General features: G+C 37.2%; 2 protein-coding genes across 6 annotated transcripts in view; one reads left to right on the top strand and one right to left on the bottom strand.

Annotated features, from left to right (window-relative positions):
- The window catches only part of ENPP3 (ectonucleotide pyrophosphatase/phosphodiesterase 3), an 81,312-nt gene extending 79,247 nt beyond the window's left edge, over nt 1-2,065 (bottom strand). Inside the window, exon 1 of the mRNA XM_004313332.4 lies at nt 2,051-2,065. Within this exon, the coding sequence (XP_004313380.2) occupies nt 2,051-2,065 (15 nt within the window). The remainder of the gene's footprint in view (nt 1-2,050) is intronic.
- Nucleotides 2,066-2,534: 469 nt separating this feature from the next.
- Nucleotides 2,535-26,923, top strand: part of MED23 (mediator complex subunit 23) — a 42,509-nt gene continuing 18,120 nt past the window's right edge. For 2 of the 5 annotated variants that reach the window (XR_012324838.1, XM_073789602.1), the window contains exons 1-15: nt 2,535-2,770; nt 3,124-3,155; nt 3,314-3,401; nt 6,178-6,302; nt 8,412-8,523; nt 9,950-10,048; nt 10,619-10,720; nt 11,189-11,258; nt 12,540-12,652; nt 13,974-14,069; nt 14,616-14,633; nt 19,671-19,871; nt 22,666-22,809; nt 24,448-24,593; nt 25,545-25,790. Coding sequence is in view for 4 of the 5 variants with exons in the window: in XM_073789602.1 (XP_073645703.1) it covers nt 2,723-2,770; nt 3,124-3,155; nt 3,314-3,401; nt 6,178-6,302; nt 8,412-8,523; nt 9,950-10,048; nt 10,619-10,720; nt 11,189-11,258; nt 12,540-12,652; nt 13,974-14,069; nt 14,616-14,633; nt 19,671-19,871; nt 22,666-22,809; nt 24,448-24,593; nt 25,545-25,790 (1,640 nt within the window). In the remaining variant the exon portion in view is untranslated. The remainder of the gene's footprint in view (nt 2,771-3,123; nt 3,156-3,313; nt 3,402-6,177; nt 6,303-8,411; nt 8,524-9,949; nt 10,049-10,618; nt 10,721-11,188; nt 11,259-12,539; nt 12,653-13,973; nt 14,070-14,615; nt 14,634-19,670; nt 19,872-22,665; nt 22,810-24,447; nt 24,594-25,544; nt 25,791-26,923) is intronic. The other 3 variants (XM_004313333.4, XM_004313334.4, XM_019951649.3) reach the window with 3 other exon arrangements.

The following is a 26,923-nucleotide window of genomic DNA, read 5'->3' as shown; positions in this document are numbered from 1 at the left end:
AAAACAGAGAGAAAACGTTCACCATGCATGGATTTGATAAAAGACTTGTATACAGAATATATAAGTACTCCTACAAATAAATGTATATATAAGAAATCACCTGATTAATAGCAAGCAAAAGACTTAAACAGACCCTTCATGAGAGATATCTGAAAAGCTTATAAGATACACATTTTTTTAAAAATCAACATCATTAGTCACTAGGAAAATCCACACCCATTGGAATGGCTAAAAGTAAAAAGATTGACAACACTAAATGCTGACAAGGATGTAGAGCAATTAGAAACCACACAAATTTGTAGTATCAGAGTGTAAAAAGAGTAAAAACCATTTTGGAGAACTGTTTGCCAACTTCTTATAAAGTTAAGCATATACTTACTATATGACTCCAAAATTCTGCTCTTAGAAAAATAATATATGTCTACAAAGAGACTTGTTTGAGAATGTTCATAGCAACTTTATTTGTAGTAGTCAAAACTGAAAATGTAAATATCCATCAACAGGTGAATTGAAAAATAATCTGTGGTATATTCATACGATGGAATGATATACATGGATAGATCTCAAAATACAAAGTTGTGTGAAAGAAGTTAGACACAAATAGTAAATACTGTGTGAATCCAATTATATAAACTTTGAGAACATGCAAACTAATTAATGATTACTTAAATTAAACCAGTGTTTGCCTCTGGGAGGGGGATTGGCTGCAAAAGGACTCTAAGAACTTTCTGGGAAGATAGAAATATTCTATATCTTGCCTGAGGTAGTAGTTAAACAAGTGTCAACATTTGTCAAAATTCATGGAGCTCTATATTTAAAATATGCATTTCATTGTATACAAATTATACGTCAATTTAAAAACATGACTTGGGGGGAAACACTTGAAGAAGGTCTAGAAATGGATGGTCAACTTTTATTCAGTGAATAGAGCATCAGCAAGCATAATATAAAAATTACTTTGTATTTGGTTATGACAAATAATTCTTACCTGACCATTTTACCTACTTAATTGTACAAGCCCTGGCCAATATCAAGAGTAGCCGGCATTTGCTGAGAATATACCGATTTCTCTGAAGAACCTAGGGGCAGGACAGGAATAAAGACACAGACTAGAGAATGGAGTTGAGGATACGGGGAGGAGGAAGGGTAAGCTGGGACGAAGTGAGAGAGTGGCCTGGATATATATACACTACCGAATGTAAAACAGATAGCTAGTGGGAAGCAGCCGCATAGCACAGGGAGATCAGCTCGGTGCTTTGAGACCACCTAGAGGGGTGGGGTAGGGAGGGTGGAGGGTGGGAGGGAGATACAAGAGGGAGGAGATATGGGGATATATGTATATGTATAGCAGATTCACTTTGTTATAAAGCAGAAACTAACACACCATTGTAAAACAATTATACTCCAATAAAGATGTTTAAAAAAAGAGAGAATATACCAATTTCGAAACAGAGCCGAAACGTGGAAATCTGCTAGTAAATGAAAGCTGTCTTAGAAGTGAATCTGGTTGAAGACAATCCACAATAAAATAATCTGTTTAGCATACAAAAAAGAACAATAGGTTGCTAGGGTACTTGGATTTTAATAATTCTGGCTCTGTCACCCTTCTATAATAGCTCAGATATTCTGCAAAATACACTCTGTAATACAGTTCAGTGAATACCTATCACCGTGTCTAGCACTGAGGGAACGGTAGATAAATATTCCATAAATGAAGTCCTCTACTACTTACACACAAAAGTGTTATATGAAGACAAAGAAGAGACACCTAAATCAGCTTGAAGAATGAGAGCAAGTTTCCACAAAAATGTCAACTTATGCTTCAAAGAATACAGCGGTGGGGGGCACACCACTCAGTGTATCTGCTCCGACCATGCCACTGAATCAACCTTCCTCTTTGCCACCCTTCTCCATCCCTACCCACCACCAAAGAGGCTATATGTATTTAGTAATTGATAAATATTATTATTTTTGATGATCATAACTGAAAACAGTATATATTATTATTCGATTATTTTAATTAAAAATCAGTAGTGATGCGTTCATTCACCTTTTCAACCTTCATTGAAAGCCTGCTGTGCTTCTGGCACTCTGCAAGGCACTGAGGTTACCATAGTCGAGAAGGCATTGTCCCTGTCGTCTAGAAAAGTGAGCTTTCAACTCCTGGCTTCAGGCTGCTGACGGAGTCCTAGAAGGTCAGCAGTTCGTAGACATCAGGTTGCCCCAGGTCGCAAGAGGAGCATTTCCAGCAGGCTCTAGCCCCTGGGTCTCAAGCTTGTTTTCTTACCGCCGTGCAAAAGCATCAGCACCAAGCAGGAAGCAATTCCCGCTTCAGCCGCGAAGTGGCGGTCTGTAGACCGGGCCTCGGGGTGACTTAGGCTCGAGGTTCCACTTAGGGGCGCTCTCGTCTGGCTCGCGCGCCGCACTTCTCCACAGGCGGAACCATCTGACTGTGTCCCTGGTTTCTGCGGGTTTCGTAATCAGCGGACACCCAGCGATCCGGCTTCCGTGCAGCTTCCGGTTGTTTGCTGGGCCGTGCAGCTTCCGGTTGTTTGCTGGGCCCCGCAACAAACAGGGGACGGACTCAGCTGGGCGCTTGGGGAAGAAACTGACCCCGGCGAGCTGAGGTTTTCTACAGGCATCTGCGGCCCTCTGCCCTTCCATTGCCGGATCTCGGGTCTGACCCGGGCAGCGCGCCTGGTGTCCAAGGAAGGCGGGGGAGATGGTGCAGATGGAGACGCAACTGCAGAGCATTTTTGAGGAGGTGGTGGTGAGTGGAACGGCCAGGGATCCAGGACGATGGCTGGGAGAGGGGGTGGCTCGCGGGCAACGACTCATGAAACCTGGCCCGGGCAACCTCTCCTCCATCTCTTCTTTGTTGTGAAACCGTGTATGTGTGCAACGGTTGAGCAGTTCTCAAACTGCTGTCCAATTCCAAGTCTCCTTTGAAATCCACAACACCCTTTGTTACAGGCCAAGCAGGCAGGTATTGTTTGTTTCTGCGCGTTGCTGATTAAGGTGACTTGCCCTTGTTGCATTGTATTATTTTGCTCGGGCACGCCCCTCCCCCTCTCTTTTTAAAAATACAAAATTCACGTCGTTTACTTTTTTTTTTTTTAACAGAAAACGGAAATTATAGAAGAGGCTTTCCCTGGGTGAGTATATGCATGGCAGATTTTTGTGTTTTTACCTGAGTGTATCTTTGTAAGATTTTATTTAGGTCTGTTTTGGAGGTGTTTAAGATCCACTATTCTGATTATGTTGAATTACCTTTTTAAAACTAGTGGCAAATAATGCTATCTTTGTTTTTTAGCATGTTTATGGACACCCCTGAAGATGAAAAAACAAAACTAATTAGCTGTCTGGGGGCCTTCAGACAGTTTTGGGGTGGTCTTTCTCAGGTGAGCTCTGCATTTTTAATACACTCAGCTGATGAATTTTGACCCTTTCTTTTTTCACATTTTCTTTGATGTTGCTGTTAAGGTCTTTCTGGAAAAGGAGAAATAAAATTGTCATCATCTTTTATTTGTCAATTCTGATTTCCATTTGTTTCAATTTGTATTCTTCCAGTAGAGAATCTGTATTGAAAAATCAGGTTGACGACAGCACAGTGAGTTGTTTTTATAAATCTCTCCCAAGTTAGATTATATAAAACCATTTTGATCCTATGCTGATTTATTTGGTGTACTTCTAAACAGCTGTGTTAGGGAGTGTAATGGATAAAATTTTCCATTCTTAGGAACTGGAAACTGGCCCAGCATTGATACAAAGATGCCACAATAAGGGTACAAAGATATAATAAAATTGAGGAAAGGAGCAGTAAAACTTAGTAACAGAGAACATTCACCAGAAAATGCAGCCTTGAAAAAGACAAAGTGTGTGATCCTTAAAGAGCTCATAGTCCAGTAGTACCTTATCTTCTCGTGGTGCATTTTGGTAGGAAAATGAGAACTGTTTGCACTTGAGCTGCTGGTGGTCACGACTTGCTACTCAGACATGAATCACAGAGTTTCAATGCATTCGTTTTTTTAAATTTCTTTTACTTTTAATTATTGTTTTTCTTTTTCTTTATTTATTTTTTGGCTGCGTTGGGTCTTCATTGCTGCGCGCGGACTTCCTGTAGTTGCGGCGAGCGGGGGCTACTCTTAGTCGCGGTGTGCGGGCTTCTCATTGTGGCGGCTTCTCTTGTTGCAGAGCACGGGCTCTAGGCACGCAGCCTTCAGGAGTTGTGGCACACGCGCTCAGTAGTTCTGGCTCGTGAGCTCTAGAGTGCAGGCCCAGTAGTTGTGGCGCACGCACTTACTTGCTCCACGGCTTGTGGGAACTTCCTGGACCAGGGCTCGAACCCGTGTCCCCTGCTTTGGCAGGCGGATTCTTAGCCACTGCGCCACCAGGGAAGCACCCTAATTATCTTTTAATAGATAATATATTCATACGGTACAAAATGCAAAGGGTTGGACCCAATGATGAATCTGCCTTCCATCTTTCTTAGCCTAATTGCTTGTTTCTTTTTCTGTCAGCAAACAGCATTCCCAGTTCATGTTTCCTTCTAGAAGCGCTCTTTTTTTTTTAATACATTTATTTTATTTATTTATTTTGGGCTGCATTGGGTCTTCATTGCTGCGTGCAGGGTTTTTCTAGTTGCAGTGAGCAGGGGCTACTTTTCGTTGCGGTGCACGGGCTTCTCATTGCAGTTGCTCCTCTTGTTGCAGAGCACGAGCTCTAGGTGCACAGGCTTCAGTATTTGTGGTATGCGGGCTCTAGAGCACAGGCTTAGTAGTTGTGGTGCAGGGGCTTAATTGCTCTGCAGCATGTGGGATCTTCCCCGACCAGGGCTTGAACCCGTGTCTTCTGCATTGGCAGGTGGATTCTTAACCACTGCACCACCAGGGAAGCCCCTAGAAGTGTTTTATGCATAGAATCATTTTTATAGACTGTTCATATGCCGTGTACACTGTTCATTAACACCTTGCTTTTTTCCTCTTAATATTAAATTCTCAAAGTAATTCTACATCGATCCATTAAGAGTTTCTTCTGCCTTCCTTTCTTGCTTTCTTATAGCAACATAATGTTCTATTATATGGCTGCACCTTCCTTTATTTAACCAGTCTCCTACCAACTGACAGGTCGCTTCTTACCTTTTTTCACTTTAAATAATACTATAATGAACAGTTTTATGCATGGGACACAGAATAAATTTATAGTATTGCTGGGTCAGAGGGTATGTCTATGTGTAGTTTTTATAGAAATTGCCTAATAGCTTTCCATAAGGGTTTTACCAATTTATACTCCCGATAGCAATGTATAAGAGTATCTGTTCCCTAGAGCCTCATAATAGAATGTTAATCTACTTTTTGATCTTTGAACTTTTTGATCTTTGCCAATCTAAAAACAGGAGAAATTTTATTTCAGTGTGGTTTTATTTTTGCATTTCTCTGAGTGATGTTGAACATCTTTATGACATACTTTAATATTTTAATAATTCGTTAAACATTTTATGAGTTAAGACACAGCCCTTGTCTTCGAAAATTTTATATTCTAATGGAGGAGCTGGGAAGAAAATAAGTATTTCTAAATCAGCATTATATGTTCAACAGTAGAAGTGTGTATCGGGGACAGTGGTAGCACAGAGGAGCAGGACATCTTGAGGATATCCTAGAAGATAATCTGTGATTTGGGTACTACATTTTGGTATCAGATTTAAAGTTTTGCAAGTCTAGAAATTGGATATGTCATTAGATTCATAACTCATTGGGCTCTTAGGGATTAGACTCATGAAATTCTCATGAGGCTGATGTACTAATTCATAGTGGATTTTTCCCCCAGTGACAGGAATATTTATATCTGCCAGTAAGGGCACTGCTTACAATGCCGTACACAATCTTTGCTAGAGTCTTCTATTGATCATGAATATGTTAATAAAATCGTACTCTTTTTGGAGGTGCCATGTAGTAAAAATGGTGGAAGTTTATATAATTGTATGATTTTAAGCTTACTATAACTCAAGTACTAAATCTGAATTTTTTCAGTTTTTTTTTTTAGAATTTGTTTTCATCCATGAATTTATAATGGAGTATATCATTCATAGTCTTGGTATACTCCCAGGTACTGTTAGCTATTTGTTAGTTACAAAATGTAAGTTTAGACCTAAAGCATAATCATTTTCTGATTTTCCAGGAATCTCACGAGCAATGCATCCAGTGGATTGTTAAATTCATTCATGGCCAGCATAGTCCTAAAAGAATTTCTTTTCTTTATGACTGCTTAGCAATGGCGGTCGAGACTGGTCTCCTTCCACCCAGGTATGTTTAATGGTGAATATGAGCAATCTAAAGAATTTTCTTTCTTTCTTTCTTAGTTTTATAAATGTATTTATTTTATTTTATTTATTTTAATTTTGGCTGCATTGGGTCTTTGTTACTGTGCGTGGGCTTCCTCTAGTTGCGGTGAGTGGAGGCTACTCTTCGTTGCTGTGCGCGGGCTTCTCTTGCTGCGGAGCACGGGCTCTAGGGCGCCCAGGCTTCAGTAGTTGTGGCGCGTGGGCTCAGTAGTTGTGGCTCGCGGGCTCCATAGTTGTGGCTCATGGGCTCTGGAGCGCAGGCTCAGTAGTTGTGGCGCACGGACTTAGTTGCTCCGCAGCATGTGGGATCTTCCCGGACCAGGGCTCGAACCCGTGTCCCTTGTATTGGCAGGAGGATTCTTAACCACTGCGCCACCAGGGAAGCCCAGAATTTTCTTTTTTATTAATGTTTAGAAATAGGTTGAGGGAATGAAGAAGGAAGTTGGGCTCAACAAGTAATCCTTTGTAATATCTCATTTTTAATTTCTAGGATGCAGTATTCTTAGAATTGTATACTTACGGTGCTCAAAACCAGGCAGACTTTGCCTTTCAGTCCAGAGACTAAAATCACGCACGTTCGTGAGCTTGTTCCAGTTAACTTTTGTTGTTTTTGTTATATTCACTAGTTTGTTTATTGTATTTTTTAGATTCTACATATAAGTGATATCATACAGTATTTGTCTTTCTCTGTCTGACTTACTTCACTTAGCACAATACCCTTCAAGTCCATCCATGTTGTTGCAGATGACACAGTTTCATTCTTTTTTTATTGATGAGTAGTATTCCACTGTGTGTGTGTGTGTGTGTGTGTGTGTGTGTGTGTGTGTGTGTGTATGTATGGCATGTCTTTTTTATCCATTCATCTGTTGAGGGACACTTAGGTTGCTTCCATATCTTGGCAATTGTAAATAATCCTGCTGTGAACATTGGGGTGCATGTATCTTTTCAGTTTAGTGTTTTTGTTTTTTTTGGCTATATACCCAGGAATGGAATTGCTCGGTCGGTTCCAGTTTACTTTTGCGGTGTGATGAATTACTTCAATACTTTGTGGCTTAAAACAATAATAATCCTTTTATTATTAACATTCACGATTATAGTGCTTGACTGGGCAAGTAGTATGTAGTTTTTTCTCAGGTCTCGTGATTGCAATCAGATAGTGGCTACGACTGGAGTCATGACAAAGGTTCCCCATTCATATCTGGTGGATGATACCTGGCTGTCATCTGAGACATCAGCTGGCACTGTTGGCCAGAACCTACATGTGCCTTTTCCATGTAACCTGGACTTTCTCACAGCGTAGTGGAGTCCAAGAGCAAGCATTCATAAGAGGGCTAGGCAGAAGCTTTATCACCTGGCCTTGAAAGTCATACAGCATCCCATTTGCCAGTATTAGGCCTGCCCAGGTTGAGGGGTAGAGAATGACACTGATACTTTTCATGGGAGGAGTATCAATGTCACATTTTAGAAGAGCATGTGGGATCGAAAGTCTTCTTGCAGCCATCTTGGAAAAATACAGTTTGCCACAAACTGGTAAATGGTAAATATTTAACCAATAGCTTTTGGTACGTATCTTTCTAGTAAAAATATAATGTAATTAATATTATTTAGTTCTACTTTGTGTTTAGTCTTTCATATAAGTAAAAAATGTATAATACTATACGTAATTTTTTGAAAGTGTGCTTGAGTAATATGTACCTTTATGAAAAATACTTACTGGGACTTCCCTGGTGGCACAGTGGTTAAGAATCCGCCTGCCAATACAGGGGACGTGGGTTCAATCCCTGGTCTGGGAAGATCCCACATGCCACGGAGATCTAAGCCCCTGCGCCACAACTACTGAGCCCATGTGCCTTAGAGCCCGTGCTCTGCAAGAAGAGAAGCCACCGCAATGAGAAGCCTGCTCATCACAACTAGAGAAAACCCACGCACAGCAATGAAGACCCAACGCGGCCAAAAAAAAAAAAAAAACCTTACTGTGGCAAATATAATATCCAAAGTATGCAGACCTTGGCTATTAGAGAACTTGCAAAAATTCTGTCTTGTAATTGGAATGGGTATTCCTTTTTTCTAGGATGGTTTGTGAATCCCTGATAAACTCTGACACACTTGAATGGGAAAGAACACAGCTTTGGGCCTTAACATTTAAACTGGTTCGGAAAATAATTGGAGGAGTGGATTACAAGGTATTTTTTTCCTAATTATTCAATATAAAAAGTAATCGTTGTTAGGTGTGATTACTTTTTCAGTGTACATGTCATAATTTCACATGGGAGAAATGAAGTGGAACCATTTACAAAATCTCCTTTTTTGTTGTATCTACTGAAGGGATTTAAAATTGCTCAGTGTTTCTCACAGCTTCTCTGCTCCCCTCCCAACATTCTTAAAAATGCGGGTGGCTGGTAAATTTCTGTGACAAGTAGGGAAGTCACCAAGCAGACTCTGGGTCCCTTCATGCCACAGATCTTAGGATGTTGGGGCCCCTTTCCAATGAAAGCACAGAGCAGGTGTGTATGGAACTGAGAAGAGATGCAGGCATCAGCTGATGAAGGGAGCAAGTCCTGCTTCACCTTGACCTCCCTTGGACACATTTCCTTCCTTAACTGGTATCTTCAGCACTCTGCTCTTGACCAAAAACAACAGCATACAGTCTCTAATTGTGTCTCATAATACATCTCAGGAGCTCCATAGCTGCAGAAGCCTCTCCTTCATTCAAGCCACTTTTGTTATTGTCCTTTTTGAAAGACTTGCCAATACCTGACCCTGTGCTTTATGTCTGTATTTTTGCTAATCTAAAATGACTTAACTGATAAGTATTGGCTTGAATTAATTCTAAGAAGCTTTTTCTGATTATTTTCTCTGTACTTGTACTTCACTTTTCTTAGCATTAATATGTGGTTTTTACCTCCGTACTTATTTGTATGGTGCTTTATAATTGTTTCTAATTTCTTTCATATATATGTTTTGTCTGTCTTTTTTACAAGATTGATCACATTGTTTATACTATGGAATGAAATTTCTTCTCTATGTATCAGATTCTGCTCTGAAATAATGCAACTGGTGATAGATATGGATGACCAGTTAACAGAATGGCCTTATTCGATAAGTTTGAGTGATTAAAGTATGTGATAGATGATGAGAAGGGGGAATAAAGTTAGAATATGCAATGAGAAGGAGTAGAAAAGGTCATCTGCCAGAAAGTTTGTATTATTGTCCATGTTTTCAGAGTATTTTCAAGTTATATTCAAATATATTTCTGTCCGTTAAGCTCAAATTAAACTTTTTGGCCCCTCATAGTAATAGAAACTCTTCTAATGTTGTGATGGTCAAAAAAGCTTAGCAGAGTGTGGAAAGTTTAATTTTTATTTATAAGTGACTTTCTTCGTTCATTCACATTGCAAGCCATCCTTTAGAATTCTGCTTTGGAACGTGACACTTGTCTTGGGTTAATGTTAGGAGGTGGAATGTTAGCTCTGGTTCAGAAAAAATCAAAAGTGTGACCTTGAGGGTAACATTTTTTTTTCCAAGTGTATAACCTTGAAAACTTTAGATGTGTTAACTAGCACCGGGGACGTTTTTATATTTTAACCTATGACTTTTTTGTTCTATCAGGGTGTTCGAGATCTCTTAAAAGTGATTTTGGAGAAAACCTTAACAATTCCCAATACAGTGAGCTCAGCTGTAGTGCAGCAGCTTCTAGCAGCAAGAGAGGTAACCATGTCTGCAATTCATTGATCATATCCTTAAAAAAGTCTAGTTTTACATAGTTCTGTGCTTTTAAAATTTGTGGTAGCTTGTAAAACGTTCCATTTCTTTACTTCTACAAAAATCGTGTTTTAAAGGTTCTATTTCACTTCCATTGTTATTTCAGAGGGAAATTTTATATTTTAATTAATTCATGGTTTTTAACTATGAAAGCAACAATATTGATATTAAAGTATTTTCAACCATTTTAAAACATCAGCCTGGACAACTTAAAAGACCTTTGTGCTTTGTAACTAATGTTGCAAGAATTGTTAGTCTGTTGCCTTCCTATTAGAGTCTACCAATAATTGATGCATTTTCAATGTTTCTTACTATCAGCAGTCATTTTAGTATTTATTAATCTTCATTTTTAGATATTCACATATAAACAAATTTTTTATGCTACAGTTTAAGCCCAGTGAATCCATGAAGTAATATCTCTACTTTTTAATACCATAGTTCTTGTTGTTGTTGCATTTAAGGGGCTTATCTGTGGGACTAGTCAGAATAATAACATCACCCTCTTATTTTTCTTAGGTTATAGCATATATCTTGGAAAGAAATGCTTGTTTATTACCAGCATATTTTGCAGTCACAGAGATCAGGAAATTATATCCTGAGGGAAAACTTCCACACTGGGTAAATTTGATATTTTCTAAAATTTTTAATAGAAAGTTTTATTAAAAATCGTTATATTAATCTGATTTTTTGTGTGCTTATTCTTTTAATGATCACTTTATTCTTAGATAATAATGTGATTTTTTTGTGTGCTTATTCTTTTAACACTTTATCCTTAGATAATACGTAATACGTATTTCTTCCATTTCTCTGCCATCCTGCTGAGACAGTTTATATATTATGTGATGAAATATACATAGCTTCATCAAATAGCTAAGAACATGGTGGTATGACCTGGCTTAATTCAGGAAGAAATGAACTGGTCAGTAATTGTTTGGAAGGAAGCAAAAGAGAACTAACCTTTGAGTAATTTTATGTGCCAGGAATTGTACTAAATCTTTACATATTATCTCATTTTATGTAAATGATTCTTGTATTCAGAGCAATCTTGATTTTATTTTTATACTTTTTTGTTTTGTTTTGTGTCAGTTACTTGGAAACCTGGTATCAGACTTTGTGGACACCTTCAGGCCCACAGCAAGGATCAACTCCATTTGCGGTAGGATTATAATTCAAAATATACTAAATAGTACCTGGTCTTTAGTGATCTGACTATTGAACAAAGTTGATGGATGGTATCTTATACATGTCTTGGTGACTTGTTATTTTAGTATAACTTTAGGAGCTTAATAATGTCCTTTTACTTGCTTCAGGTACTTTGTGTGTTAAGTACAGGGAAGGAAAAGCAACTGTCTGGACTGGTCTAAGCTTCAGATAGAACCATTCTAGAAGATGTGTTTCCTGGTGATTAGAGGGAACTTTTAATAGAGCTAGTAAAGCACCATGGAATCTCTAGGCAACTGGAAGTCGCAGTAGATCTGCCCCTCGATTATCTGACTCTCTCAGCCCATTCCAATTTACACCTTTGCTCTGTATTTCATTTATTTTGTTTTCCATTTTTTCATGTTTGTTAGATTCTCAGAATTTTCTTTTAAAAATAAGCACGTGATTTGCAGTTTTTGCAGTGCTCATATATATTCCTGAATAATTTCTAGAAATCATGGTGGCCTCAGAACAGCCTGGAATATAGACGTTATTTAGTCAATGATGAAGTTTTTAGCACTTTCTGTGAGTCAGGTGCTATTCTGGACACTGGAAATACAAAAACTAAACAGACACTAGACAGATAATTCTTAGGCTTTTAGTTTTTGTAACTGAGTAGATATTGACATCATTTAATGAATTATGGAAGGATTGAGAAGGATGATGACGAATTTAGTTTAAGTTATGTTGAACTTGAGGTGCGTGTGGGACATCGCAGTGACAGTATTTATCAGGCATTTGGATACATGAACTGATTGATGGTCATATACTACATCTAAGGCTTCTAGGAGCATCATGTTTAAAGTTACTCAGGTTGACCCTAGATTAAGCGTCTGTAAACTTTTTCTATAAATGGTCATATAACAAATATTTTAGGCTTTGTGGGCTATACAGTCTGCTGCAACTACTCAACTCTGCCATTACAGTGCAAAAGCAACAGTGTTCCAGTACAGCTTTACAAAAACAGGCGGATTTTGTCCATGGATTGTAGCTTGCCGACCTCTGTCCCTGGACAAATGCAACATTTGTGAGTTTAGAAGGCCTGTACAAATTGGTCTTTAACCATCTGGGCTAAAAATAATCAAAGAAAATTCCCAAACTTATATCTAATTAAAACATATTTTTAACCAGTGCCTGGTTCAGCATAGATGTTCATTAAATAGTTGTAGAGTGAATGAAGGGCCAGGCATTGCTATGTTCACATTTATTTAGAAACATTTTTTTGTAATGCATACAGGCCGTTGCAGCCTTCTGCCAGTTGTAAATAACTCAGGCGCCATTTGTAATTCATGGAAATTGGACCCTGCAACTCTCCGTTTTCCTTTGAAAGGCCTCTTGCCATATGATAAGGTATGTTACTAAATACGATGGAACTTTCTAAGTTCCGTCTAAGAGTCTTCATCCTGGAGTATTTGATGTGTAATGCTAAACTGTCTCTTCATAGACTGAAGAAGTAAATATTTAATGAAAGATAGTTTATGGTTTATCATATGATTTCAATATCCAAGTACAGCCTGTGGTTTATGATATTGCAGGTGTCTATGTTCCAATGGTCCACTTCTGGCAAAGCACTTGGTGTTAGAAAATTGAAGTTTTTAATTGATTCCTTGTTTTCACTTTTCCTTTACAAAGCAGGGACCACAAATGAATTTGCAGCGTCCCTAAAATTTGAAGAGTGAGCCTCCTGTTTGTTAGATTTTTTTCAGAAGGGGAGGACAAAAGTAGAGTAGAAATTTCTCAAAGGAAAAAAATCCACAAATATCCATAAAATGAAATGTGTGATTTGGCATAAAGCTATAATGAAATAGGACATGTATTTTATTATCTTGGGGTTTGGAGTAGTGACAGAGCAGGGTATGGGGAGGGCAAGATAGTTCTCATGTACATGTTTTCGTGTCAAAAATGACATAGACAGTGATTAGGAAACTTCCAAAAGTGAGGATTGTAAAACAGTGCAACTAAAGTGACAATGCTGGGTTCTTGGCATATTAGTCAGCAAAACCTTAGAAGATGAAAAAGTGGAAAACTAAATGGAATTTGCAATCATGATAGCAGTAATAATGAAAACAGAGGAACTTATTGTGAACTTACTATGTGCCAGGCACTGTTTTAAGAGCTTACTTTGCAACAACTTTTATTCTTAACTATCATCTTAATATTTCCATTATCCAGATGATGAAACTGAGACAGTGAGTGGGGTAGTAGCTTGACTAAAAGGCCCCACATTTAGGAAATAGTATAGTCAGGACCTGAACTCTTAACCCGTGTGCTATCAAGTCCTCTCCAAATTTGGAAATGATGTCTATGTTTACACTTGTAGGAGAATGAATAGAAACTGCCTCCATTCCTCTTTGATTAGATTTCTGGGGGAAAAAATCCTTTCCCTACAGTGATGCTTAAGACTTCCACGTGACTGTAGCTGAAGCCATTTCTAACTTTTCCTCTATGACCTTGGGCAAGTCCCTTCACCTCAATTACATCATTTATCAAATGAGGGGTGGGAACAGATTAATTGTAAGCACTAAAATCCTATGATTTTTTTCCACTAGATACTGCCTACTCTGTGAAGGTAACAAGTGCCTTTAGAGGATTTTTTGATCCCAATTTCAAATTATTTGAATTAACATTAACTTTGATCTTGAAGCAATAATTTTCTTTATTTTCTTTAAAGGATCTGTTTGAACCACAGACTGCTTTGTTGAGATATGTTTTGGAGCAGCCTTATTCCAGGGATATGGTCTGCAATATGCTAGGTTTAAATAAGCAGGTACTGTACTGTGCTAGAAACCTAGTAAATTCTGCATAGAATCTGCACTATTCTTTTCTCTTTTCTTTGCTATAGCTAACTGAGCAAAACAGTTAAGAACTATTCGGTGATTTTTTTTTTAATATATGGTTTATTAAACAATGTATTGTTCTTATCATTTATATATTGCTTTAAGAATATTTAAATTAAGAAGGAGATATTTTAAAAATTGGTTTATTTTGCATTGCTTTTTTTTCTATAAGGCCAGTTTCAAGTATACCTTTTGCCAGAGAAACCTACACATGACTTAACCATAATTTTTGACTTTTTTTGTTGTTTGGGTGTCTATTTTTATAACCCTTGGTATTTTCAGCATGGCCTCAATTGCTGATTTTTTTTTTTTCTTTTTGGTGTGTGTTTGTTTTTGGTGGTTTAACATGTGGGAGGGTTTGTGCTGACTCTGGGTTCCTTGAGGCTGGCCTCATAGTCACTGTTTTGTCTTTTCTTTTTTTCTTCCTTTATTTTTGTTCTGTCCTGTCTTGTCCTGCCCATCCTCCAATGCTCTAGACCTTGAACATTGCTCAGGTATGTTCACAACCTTACTGTTGTATTGTGACTAACGATACGCTGGCCGCTTTGTAGCCACTGATTCCATTTAGAGAATACATGTATGGTCGGGGCTTGAAATTGGCAGGACCATGCTGAGACCAAGGCCACTAAAATGAATTTCTTCTTGGGATATGAGAGTTGTTTTTGGTGGATTGTTTTTGTTTTTGGTTTTTGGTGTTTGTTTTTTTTTAATATTCTTTTTTTTAATCAAATCAAGAGACAACACCTGGCACATGATAAAGCCTGTCACTTTTTTGATGGGTTGTTTTTCCTTCCCACTCCATTTTACTGTTTTTCATACTTTAGGGCTAAAGCTAGCCTGGTGGAATTTTCAGAGATGGAAAGATTTGTGGTGGCCTTTATCTTTCCAGACTATTAAAACATAAACAAACAACAACATCAATAAAAATACTTATGTTGCTTTGCCTAAAAACAAAAACAAATTAAAAACAAAACAGAAAAGAGAACAAAAGCACTTTAACAGAGATATGTTACTTTTAAAAGTTGGAGTGGTACGCTTTACATGGGGAAGTTTTTTTGGAAACATGGAGATTGACTAAGAAATGTCACACTCTTAGGTGACCCCACACCTGCTTGACAAACACCCTTCTTTGTCAGTCTTTGCCAGAAGTGTCCTCCTCCTGCAGTGAGCGCCTCGCAGCTGAAGTCCACCTGTGGCAGGAGGAACACGAAATGGCCAAACTTTATAAACCAAACTCTTATACAGTCCCAAGTCTGTTCCAGGACTTTTCACCTTTGAGATTTTAAGCAAAATAGTGGTTCTCATTTTTGTTAAAAATTTTTGAGCCCAACATATTAAAATAGACCAGCTTTTTGATTTTAAAAAGACATTCTTGTCTAGGTTATATAAAATAGCGTTGCTGTTTGCAATACTATAGTGAAGGTTGTGCCAGTGCTTCCATTTATAAAGCCCTATTTTTAAGGACATATAGCTTGGCCATAAAACTTGCTCAGTGTTGAAACTTTGCATGCCAAACCTCACCCTAGTAGCAGTATCTCTTTTATTATTTTAAGTTTTTTCTTCTGAAAAATTTACCAAGTCTCCTTGTTTGGACAAGCCTTTGTTCATGTGAAACTGAAACTGCTTCACCCCACAGTATCTGACAGTTAACCTCACATAACCTGTCAATGTAACATCTTAAACACCAAGTCTTTAACTGTGATCAGCTTTCACTTGAGTTAGAGGTAAGTATTCAGTGAACCTTGAAAGAATGCTTCATGCTATGTCTTAAAACTAATTTTTGCAGTGCACTTTAAGGCATACTTGACTCAGTTTCTTTTTGCAGTTTGATGAATAAATGTACCCATGGTCATTTGAGCTGCAAGTACCTTCCCCCAGATATCCTTAGCCATCCTTAGCTTTTTGCTTTTGGGGGCAGCTCGTCTCAAACTAGAAATTGACAAAATTTAGAGAAGGGTGTTTCTGATCTGATCCTTTCAGTAACAAGTTTCAACCTAAAAAAAGTTTATGACTAAGACATAAATCCGTAAAAAATAAAGTTTATAATGGAAATGCTGACAGAACATTATTAATATTGATCTCACTGTAGTGTAAACATTGTCAAAAGTTCACAATTCATCATTAATTGTTTTGGGAGAAAACTGTAGTGAACGCACTTGTAAGATATATGCTGCATTGACTTGATATATTATTTTTACCACCTGGAGAGTAGGGTAGAAAATGAGAGCACACTGTATAAGAAGCATATGATTAAAAATAAACAAGTTATCTCATCACATCTTTTATCATTACAGAACTATATCCTGCACTATACTTTCTTGTCCTCTCTCTAGCAATGCAATAATTTACTTAAAGCTTTGAAACCTTTTAAGAGCTGTCCATATTGCATTTTCCAGTAGGAATTGGGCTATGGTATTTTATCCTAAAATGGGTTGCATTCAGAAGGTCATAAATAGCCCAGTTCTGTGACCAGCAAGGTAGTGTTCACAGTGTAAGAATCCTGTTTTGTGTATTTGCACAAGAGTTTGTATTCTTTGTACTGAATAAGAGCATTACAAAACAGATTCACTCCTCAAGCTCTTTTGTGGTGGTATATGAACTCTGGCTACCTGAGACAGTGAAGTACTAGACTGATCACTCAGTTTATCCTTAAAAGGCACCATTGAACGTGGTACTAACTGGCATGGGACTCCAGTTCTGATTGGTAGAGAATATGATAAATGACATACAATGGGATTTTTCTTCCCAACCTGTCCTAAATAGATACTGCTTTAAAATTGATTTCTGGCACTGAAATAATGATTTTAAGTTAACTTACGCCCACCTAAGTACAATATGTTAAAATTGCACCACATAAGCAGTACCAAAACTTATATGAAAATGTCAGGGGCCACTTAATATAGGATATGCTTACTAAGACGGAAAGCATTATCATTTGCCATTTTAAATAGTGGTGGGAAAAAATCAGGGGCATGGGTGGGGCTTAATGTTAATGTTTCTGTTAATTCCTTGTGCCTGATTTTCAGCATTTACGAAAACTGAAAATTTAATACAAATTTCCGATACAGTTTGAGCTGTTATGCAGAAATTGCATTGTTAAAATACTGAATTTAGATTGTTACTGTTAACACAGGCTTTAACTAAACATACATATACATATGATGTAAACTAATTCAATTTGTATGCCTATATCTTAAGACTTAAATTTATGAAAGCTTTCAGCAAGTTGTGAATAGACATAGCATCCATTGGCTACCAGAATTATCACACCCTGTGACTGATAATTAGCCTTTATTCACAGATCATTAAACTGATTTACGAATTTTCATTTCTTCCACTTTATAAAATTTATGTGGTGGAGAATCTTAATTTTAATGTAATTATCTTTTAGCAGTTGAAAACTAAAGCAAAACTTATTCTAAAGTAGTGAGTAGCACAGATCATTTTATATTCCAGATTTTTCCTTTTTTTTTTTTTTTTTTGGGTATTATTAAAATTGGCAAGTAAAAAAGAACATGTGTAAGCTATCCCTAAACTTGGTGTGAGAACTATCCTTGGATTTAACCAAAAACATCCGGGAAATATAGAGTTCATTCTGATAGATGTTCTGCTACCCTCAGACCAACCAGTGCATTTGGTGCCGTAGAGATTCCTGACTGATTTAATGTTAACAGAAAATCTGGGGGTAGTCTTGAGTCATGGTATGTACTGAAAGCTTATCAGCTTTGACTGTAAATTTCCTAGTTGTTCTTACTTTGCCAAAATCTTAATATTTTTGGTTTTCCTCTAAATCATTAACTATATGACCATCAATCACTGCAGTCCTAAAAATATGTAGGTAAAAATCCAGTTCTCTGAAACAAATAGCTAATACTAATAAGGGAAACTCAAAAACGACCCAGGTGCTAAACACCAATTTTGTTTAGTTTATTCTTTTTTCCTGAAGCAGACTGATGGAAGACCATCATGGATGGAGGAGTAGATGACAAATTGGTTAGTTTCCAACTAGCAGCACATTCCCATCACTGAAGAAAAATTCCTACTGGAAATTCTGGCTTTACTTCTTTTCACAAATTTTTCTGACTCTTGTATACTTTGAATGATCTCGCTCTAAATTTGTGTTGTCTGACACATTTCTTAGGTTGTTGGTGGTTGGCAGAACTAGTGAATTTCAAGCCCTGTACACAGTAGTTGTGCATGCTGATTTAAGAAATAGTTTGTAGTGTTGTCTGTTGCACTTTGCTCTGCTTCATAATGATAATTACATTTGGAGGAAAAGTACTGTAGTCCCAACTGGTGGTGTTAATATTGCTCTTCGTAAACCTGTAATGTGATTGAACTGTGATCATGGCATTGTGTTTTTGGAAAAAATATGAAACAACCATTGATGCTTACTGTTTTGGATAGATGTTTGTTTTATTTGCATGCTTTAAGAAAGTGCAGCTATATTGGAGCTTTACAAGTTTGGAGCTGGCAGAAAGCATGCAAAAGAGGGGATGCTCTTCATTATGTTTTGTTTTTTTCCAAATTTGTCCCCATTTTGCATTTTTCCCCTAAATTTAAGGAAATCATATCCCTTTTTCATGGCAAAAGACTAATAATCACATCTAAAGTTTATAGGGAAAGCATCTATGTTAGTATTGTATTCATTAGAAATGCTTCCAACTGCCTGGCAATTGAGTCATATAACATTTTATTAAAAGTATAAAAATGGCTTAAAATATGGCTTAACATATTTCTTTTGGTAAAAGTACATTTTTTAAAAAAGCATAAATCTTTTTGCCTCTAGAAAGGGAAGTTGCATTTTCATTTTTAGTGTTTAAACTCAATTCTTTTTCTTGTTTTAGATTTTTAAAATAGTCTAATTTAAAATTAAAGCTGCATTATGTTTGGCTTCTAAGAGGGAAGAGCAGAGATTTAACTTTGAGATCAAGTTTTTTTTTTTTGTAGAGGAAGTTTTCCTTTCAGTATCAGATCAATACCACACTTTGAAAAATAGACATTGAGTAATCTGGAAGCTATTTAGATATACCTCTGTATATAAAGTTAGTGTAAACATGTGGTGATTACTTTTAAATAAATAGATCACACACTGCTTTGTTTGCTCTCCTGTCATAGTATTTAATTCCTGGAAATCCAGGGTTTTCATATTTTGAGCTAGATTGCAAACTTAATACTGTTATCCCCATTTCGTTTGTCTTTTAAATGATCTTTGTTCAAAAAATAAATAACAAAATTTTCTACTGTGTAGTGCCCTTTGTCATTTGGAACAATGATGTCTATAGTGAAAGTCAAAAGTTAATGGGAAGGCTGTTTTGTGTGAGACCTGAAAAATAATTTTTTATGATACTCGTCCTCTATGATAATGTAACATGATGCAGCTTTAACAGACTAAATCTAACCTTAACTTTCTAAGTTCAACTTCATTCCATGCTTCTCAGCCTCTCGTTACGATTAATGCCCATTAACTGGTAACTTCTGAAACTAACCGGGAGGCTTTTGGAATACTGTATTTAATCTCTGCCCTACAGCACAAGCAGCGCTGCCCTGTGCTGGAGGACCAGTTGGTGGATCTGGTGGTTTATGCCATGGAGCGATCGGAGACTGAGGAGAAGTTTGATGACGGGGGAACAAGCCAACTCCTCTGGCAGCATCTCTCGAGTCAGCTCATTTTCTTTGTGCTTTTCCAGTTTGCAAGTTTTCCACATATGGTCCTTTCTCTTCATCAGAAGGTAAGTACCACACCCTTTGTCAGAGCCACTTTACCTGTTGATTAGTATGTTTTAGACTGGTGTGGATGTTACCTAGTGAACAGAAGTTCCGAGCTCTGATTTCTGTTTTGTTCAGTGCCTTTATGATTTCTTAACTTCTCATTTTCTGGTCACCATAAAAACTGCATTCACTTATTCATTCCACATATTCACAGTGCAAGGACCAGGAGATACAAAATGAAAAGGCACTAGTATAGTACCCTCAAAGAGCTCTTTACCGGTGGGAAGATATAGGTATAAACAATTTGATTATAATATTATAGTTCACATAATGGAAGCATGTTTCCTTGTGATAGGAATGAGAGAATAGTCCCTATTAAAGACATCAGGAATGGCTTTCTCAAAGGGATCTTGAAACTATTATTTGAAAGGCAAGTAGAAATTTGCCAAGAGGAAAAGATAGGAAAGTGTTTCCATAACAATAAGATGGTCATTTGGAAAGGGACAAAAGTGTGTGATAGCTGGAAAGAAAAATGTAAAAGGGAAAGTGTTGGTGAGATGAAGAAAGCAGGAAGGTAAGGCCAGACATGGAGAACTTTATATGACCCTGTGTTTGTTCTGAGTTAAACTTACTTTGGGAAGCAAATGAGGAAGGGAATGACATCATCATATACAAGTTGGAAAAATTACTGCTAATGACCACATGTAGGAAGACAGTGATGTAGAGATGGATGGAGCCAAAATCAGAAGCAAAGAAATTAGTAAGAGAGCTGTTGCAGTGGTCCGGGTGAGAGATGCTGAAGACCTAAACCAGGACAGAGAGGAGGAGCCAGAAACCCGGTATGCTGGGAGGTGAATACGACTTGGTGACGATAGGTGACAGGGAGTAACAGGAATCTAGGATCACTCACTGGTTTCTGCTTAGACAGGTGAATGAAAGAGTAGAACAATGAATCCAAAACAGGGAATACGAGTGGAAGAGTAAGTTGTGGAAAGGGTTGGTTTTAGGCCTAAGGCTTTGGACACATTGAATGGGAATAAAATAGTGTTGTTGTATCTATAACATCTTAATAATCTAGATTATTTGGGGGAAATATTTTCATAAGAGTTGTTAAAATCCTTTCAACCGCCACTTCCCCACCACCCCAATCACCACCACTGGTTTCTGTTATAATCTACAGGAAACCAGTTGTGTTGGATAACCAGTCCTTGAGGAGTAAAAACAATAAATTTCATCCTTTTGGTATAATAAAGTACTCGTGTTTTGATGAAATATTTTTCGTAATATTCCAAAATTAAACTTGATTCTCATGCATACATTATCGACTTAATCATGTTTTAAAACATTTAATTTTTGATACGCATAGTTGTTTTGGAGGTCAGGGAGAAAACATATAATATTAAAATAATTTAAAAGGCTTTGCTGGGTGTGCCTTGAGTGGAGAAAAAGTAATTAGTAAATGTAAAAGTTAGATGTTATAAATCACAGCAAGATCCTTTCTGACCCACCTACTAGAGAAATGGAAATAAAAACAAAAATAGACAAATGGGACCTAATGAAACTTCAAAGCTTTTGCACAGCAAAGGGAACCATAAACAAGACCAAAAGACAACCCTCAGAATGGGAGAAAATATTTGCAAATGAAGCAGCTGACAAAGGATTAATCTCCAAAATGTATAAGCAGCTCATGCAGCTCAATAACAAAAAAACAACCCAATCCAAAAATGGGCAGAAGACCTAAATAGACATTTCTCCAAAGAAGATATACAGACTGCCAACAAACACATGAAAGAATGCTCAACATCATTAATCATTAGAGAAATGCAAATCAAAACTACAATGAGATATCATCTCACACCAGTCAGAATGGCCATCATCAAAAAATCTAGAAACAATAAATGCTGGAGAGGGTGTGGAAAAAGGGAACCCTCTTGCACTGTTGGTGGGAATGTAAATTGGTACAGCCACTATGGAGAACAGTATGGAGCTTCCTTAAAAAACTACAAATAGAACTACCATATGACCCAGCAATCCCACTACTGGGCATGTACCCTAAGAAAACCATAATTCAAAAAGAGTCATGTACCAAAATGTTCATTGCAGCTTTATTTACAATAGCCCAGAGATGGAAACAACCTAAGTGTCCATCATCGGATGAATGGATAAAGATGTGGCGCATATATACAATGGAATATTACTCAGCCATAAAAAGAATGAAATTGAGCTATTTGTAATGAGGTGGATAGACCCAGAGTCTGTCATACAGAGTGAAGTAAGTCAGAAAGAGAAAGACAAATACCGTATGCTAACACATATATATGGAATTTAAGGGAAAAAAATGTCGTGAAGAGCCTAGGGGTAAGACAGGAATAAAGACACAGACCTACTAGAGAATGGACTTGAGGATATAGGTAAGGGGAAGGGTAAGCTGTGACAAAGCGAGAGAGAGGCATGAACATATATACACTACCAAACGTAAGGTAGATAGCTAGTGGGAAGCAGCCGCATGGCTCAGGGAAATCAGCTCGGTGCTTTGTGACCGCCTGGAGGGGTGGGCTAGGGAGGGTGGGAGGGAGGGAGGCGCAAGAGGGAAGAGATATGGGAACATATGTATATGTATAACTGATTCACTTGTTTATAAAGCAGAAACTAACACACCATTGTAAAGCAATTATACTCCAATAAAGATGTTTAAAAAAAAAAGATGCTAACTTTCTGAGAACAAGGTTTCTCTCTCTTTCTTTTTTCTTTAAACTTTACTGTATCTGTTTCTTTAACTGGCTGTGTAGATTTGTATTTAAACATTTTTTACAGTTAGCAGGGCGAGGACTGATTAAAGGCAGAGATCATCTGATGTGGGTTCTCTTGCAATTCATTTCTGGAAGTATTCAGAAAAATGCACTAGCTGATTTTCTCCCTGTCATGAAGCTCTTTGACCTTCTGTACCCAGAAAAAGAAGTAAGTTTTACTAAATAGTTAACAATGTGATTAGAATTATGTCTAATTTATGTTTAAGGATTTTAGTGTGATTTTGTGAAAAGAGCACTGGACTTGAAAGCTGGAAACACGGTTCTTTTCCCAGTTTTTGTGATTGCTGTGATCATGGGATAGACATTCGGTTTTTCTTGACATTAGTTTACTCCTGTATAAAGTGACGAAATTGAACAAGATTATTTTTGAAGTTTATCTTAAATCACAGTTGAACATCTAGTATGACAAGCTCTTTCTCTACCTTCTAAACAGGGTTACAATTTTTAAAAGCATGAAACTGTTTTAATCTATACACAGTTGAATGACCACATAATATCAGTATCTGTTAATATGGTTTTTTGGTGGTTTGCCAATTGAGTGTGTCACACTAGTGTTTTATTATGTAAGGTATTTGAGTAAAATATGGTATATATTGATGATTGTCATTTTTTAGAAACATTTTATTATGGAAATTTTTAAATGCACAAAAAATGTAGAGTAAATAGAAAAAGACACTCCTGTCCCATCACCAAGAATTTTTTTTTTTTTTGGCTGCACTGGGTCTTCATTGCTGTGTGTGGACTTCTCATTGCAGTGGCTTCTCTTTGCTGCAGAGCACAGGCTCTAGGTGCACAGGCTTCAATAGTTGCAGCACGCGAGCTTATTTGCTCTGCAGCATGTGGGATCTTCCCAGACCAGGGATCGAACCCATGTCCTCTGCAATGGCAGGTGGATTCTTAACCACTGTGCCACCAGGGAAGTCCAAGAAATATTCTTATTTCATCTTCTTTCCTCATCTTTTTGATTAATGCCGATGATTTTAAAGCAAATTCCAGACATCCGTGTCATTTCACCCATCAATAAACAATATGTTTTATGTTACTCATTTAGATTGCATGTCTCTTATATGTTCTTGGAAAGCATGTATGTGACTTTTAGAAACTGTGTATTCATATTTATCACACTCAGTAAGATAATGATGTGATTAATTTTTTTCATAATGATGTGTTTAATTTTTAAAGAATAAAACTTTTTTTAATAAATTTATTTGATTATTTATTTTTGGCTTCATTGGGTCTTCATTGCTGCACGCGGGCTTTCTCTAGTTGTGGCGAGCGGGGGCTCCACTTCGTTGCAGTGCGCAGGCTTCTCGTTGCGGTGGCTTCTCTTGCTGTGGAGCACGGGCTCTAGGCATGCGGGCTTCAGTAGTTGTGTCTCGCGGTCTCTAGAGTGCAGGCTCAGTAGTTGTGGCACACGGGCTTAGTTGCTCCGTGGCATGTGGGTTCTTGCTGGACCAGGGCTCGAACCCGGGTCTCCTGCACTGGCAGGCAGATTCTTAACCACTGCGCCACCAGGGGCGTCCAAGAATAAAAATTTAATGATTATGAATGCTTTGTGGCAGTAGGAAAAGCTTGACTAAGCACCTGTGGATTTCAGTTATTTTCTTGGCAAGTAAAAACAATCTTGTAGTAGTTTCAATATTTGATAGCTGTTAGATCTTCTGATTTGTGTTATTGAACAAAGGACAGTTGGAGCTAAATTATGAGATACAGCAGAAATGGATTACTAAAATATATATAATTAGTTAATTCTACTCTTTCTTATATTTAATTTGTTCTTTTCTAGTTTATCCCAGTTCCTGACATTAACAAACCCCAGTCAACTCATGCCTTTGCAATGACCTGCATTTGGATTCACCTCAATAGAAAAGCCCAAAATGACAACTCCAAGCTACAGATTCCAATACCTCATTCCCTAAAGCTTCACCATGAGTAAGTTGTTTGTAGCTTGACAGTTCATTTTTTTTAATTTAATAAATAGTGGGTTGTAGACTAATATTGGTCTCAGTATTTATGTGAAGTATGGAAATCTTCCCACATCCACTAGAGGTAAGGGTAAATATTTAATGTGTACGTTATAACTAAGGGAACCTGATCAGTTGCAGCAGAAAGCAACTAGAAGATTAACCAAGCCTGTTTATATGTATGTGGAGATATTTTTTTTTTTTTTTAATTTTCAGGTCTACGCTTTTACATGTTTTACCTTAGTTAAAATACTTAATTTCCAAAACTATGTGAAAATGTTTCAAAATTGTTTAAGTACTTGGAACTTGAGCATGACCTGACTGGGATATCTTTCACTCCCTGGGCTGCCAGGATTGCTTGAGCTGATCTGGCTGGCATGCTCCCTTACATCATTTCCAAAGCTGCGATTACTCAAAGAAGATGCCCTCTTTTAGATAGGACTGGGCTTCCGTCAAGGGTGTTAGGAATAGCTGAACTTCTGAAAAGGACTGTCAGGTCTCTTCATAGGAGACTGTAGGGTAGTCAGACTTCACATTTCATTTGGCTTTCATTTTATGAGGTAACCCTTAACCATTTTTTCTTAGTGACATCCGTAATGAAGGTATATTATTGTACTTAAGCAAATAGATAAGTAGAAGACTAGTTCATGAATCTGTGAGTTATTTCTTCATTATCTGAATCTTTGTACAGTATATATAGTACATACTTAACAACGATTCAGTGTTCACTTATCATTACATTCTTTCTGAAATGCTTCTTAGTCTTTTATATGTGTTAACACTATGTTTTGGGCAGAAACTATAATACCTATAGGAATAAATAGATAGTTGCATTAAATTAAACTTTTTTAGAAATGCAAATTACCTTTCTAGAAATTATTTGCATTTTTTTTCTGTTGAATGGAACTTGAAATTTTAGGTTCCTACAGCAGAGTCTTAGAAATAAAAGTTTACAGATGAATGACTATAAGATCGCCCTGCTGTGTAATGCATACTCTACAAATTCAGAATGTTTTACATTACCCATGGGAGCTCTGGTAGAAACTATTTATGGAAATGGAATTATGAGGATACCTCTTCCTGGAACGAGCTGTTTGGCTTCAGGATCTATTACTCCCTTACCAATGAACCTCCTAGATTCACTGACAGTTCATGCCAAAATGAGGTATGTTCTTTCTTATTTATTTTGTCCTATGCCAGGGAATTGATATCAGCGCAGCAAAGACTTGATTTCATGATTATGTGTGTATATTTTATGGCCAGGTATATTTTAAAAAACCTTTAGGTTTATTTTATTACAAAAATGGTATTGTTTATTATAGGAATTCTAGAATATACAAATAAACCCAAAGAAAATGAAAATAATTGCTATAATCCCTCCGTAAGAAATAAGCATTGTAAAATTATATTTATATATATGTTTTGAGTCTTTTTTCTATGTATAAATATATGAATTTATAGGGGGTATTTTTGTTTTTTCAAAATGTGTTCTTAACTACAGTACTATTTTATAACCACCTTTTTCTCATATAATCTATTACACACCTGTTTTTTGGGTTTTTTTTTTAATTAAACATGTTTTTAGTCTAGTGCTCTTCAGGAACATCTGTTTTAATTGCTACAAAGAAGTCTTTTGTGTGTCTATGTATGATTCTTCAGTCAGTTCCACGTAGTTGGATACTGAGATTGCAGTGTCTCAGGGTTATAAAGATGGCTATGAAGATTATCTTTCTGGCTGTCTTTGCACCTATCCATAATTCCATTTTTATCAAATAATTTGCTGGAAGTAGAATTGCTGAGTCCAGGGATGCAAAAACTGTAATATCTTTCCTATGTTGACTGTACATAAGAGTGCTTTTAGAATTGACATTTATGGTTTCTAAAAGACAGAAAGGGCTGTGTTGGGTGTGATTCTAGAACCTCAAGTGCCCACAGGAGCCAAGCTGATAATGTAAGTGAGCGATGCCTGCCTGGGGCTGCGTGAAGGCGAGTCAGGTAATAGTGTGCACGGAAGCCTGCGTGTATAGAGGGGTTGAGGCTGACTGGAGCGGGAGGGGCTCAACTTAATGGTGCTGCCACTTGTGCTAATTTCTGCAATGTAAGAATGAACATTAGTGTATCTAGTTCTTGTTTTTTTTGGAAAGGGCTTTTATTTCTAGACTCTCAACCATTAAGTGTTGGCTCAAACTTCAAACACTGCCTAGGTCAAAGAGAATGTATGTGTGGACCTCCAGGTGGGGGGTCATTGATTCTAGAAAAAACATGCTCTTTTTCAAATGGTTAACATTGTGCTAGAAT

The sequence above is a fragment of the Tursiops truncatus genome, chromosome 12 (assembly GCF_011762595.2).
Source record: "Tursiops truncatus isolate mTurTru1 chromosome 12, mTurTru1.mat.Y, whole genome shotgun sequence".
Lineage (NCBI taxonomy): Eukaryota > Metazoa > Chordata > Mammalia > Artiodactyla > Delphinidae > Tursiops > Tursiops truncatus.
Note: the sequence above shows the minus strand (reverse complement) of the source record. Positions and strands in the feature narration are given on the sequence as shown.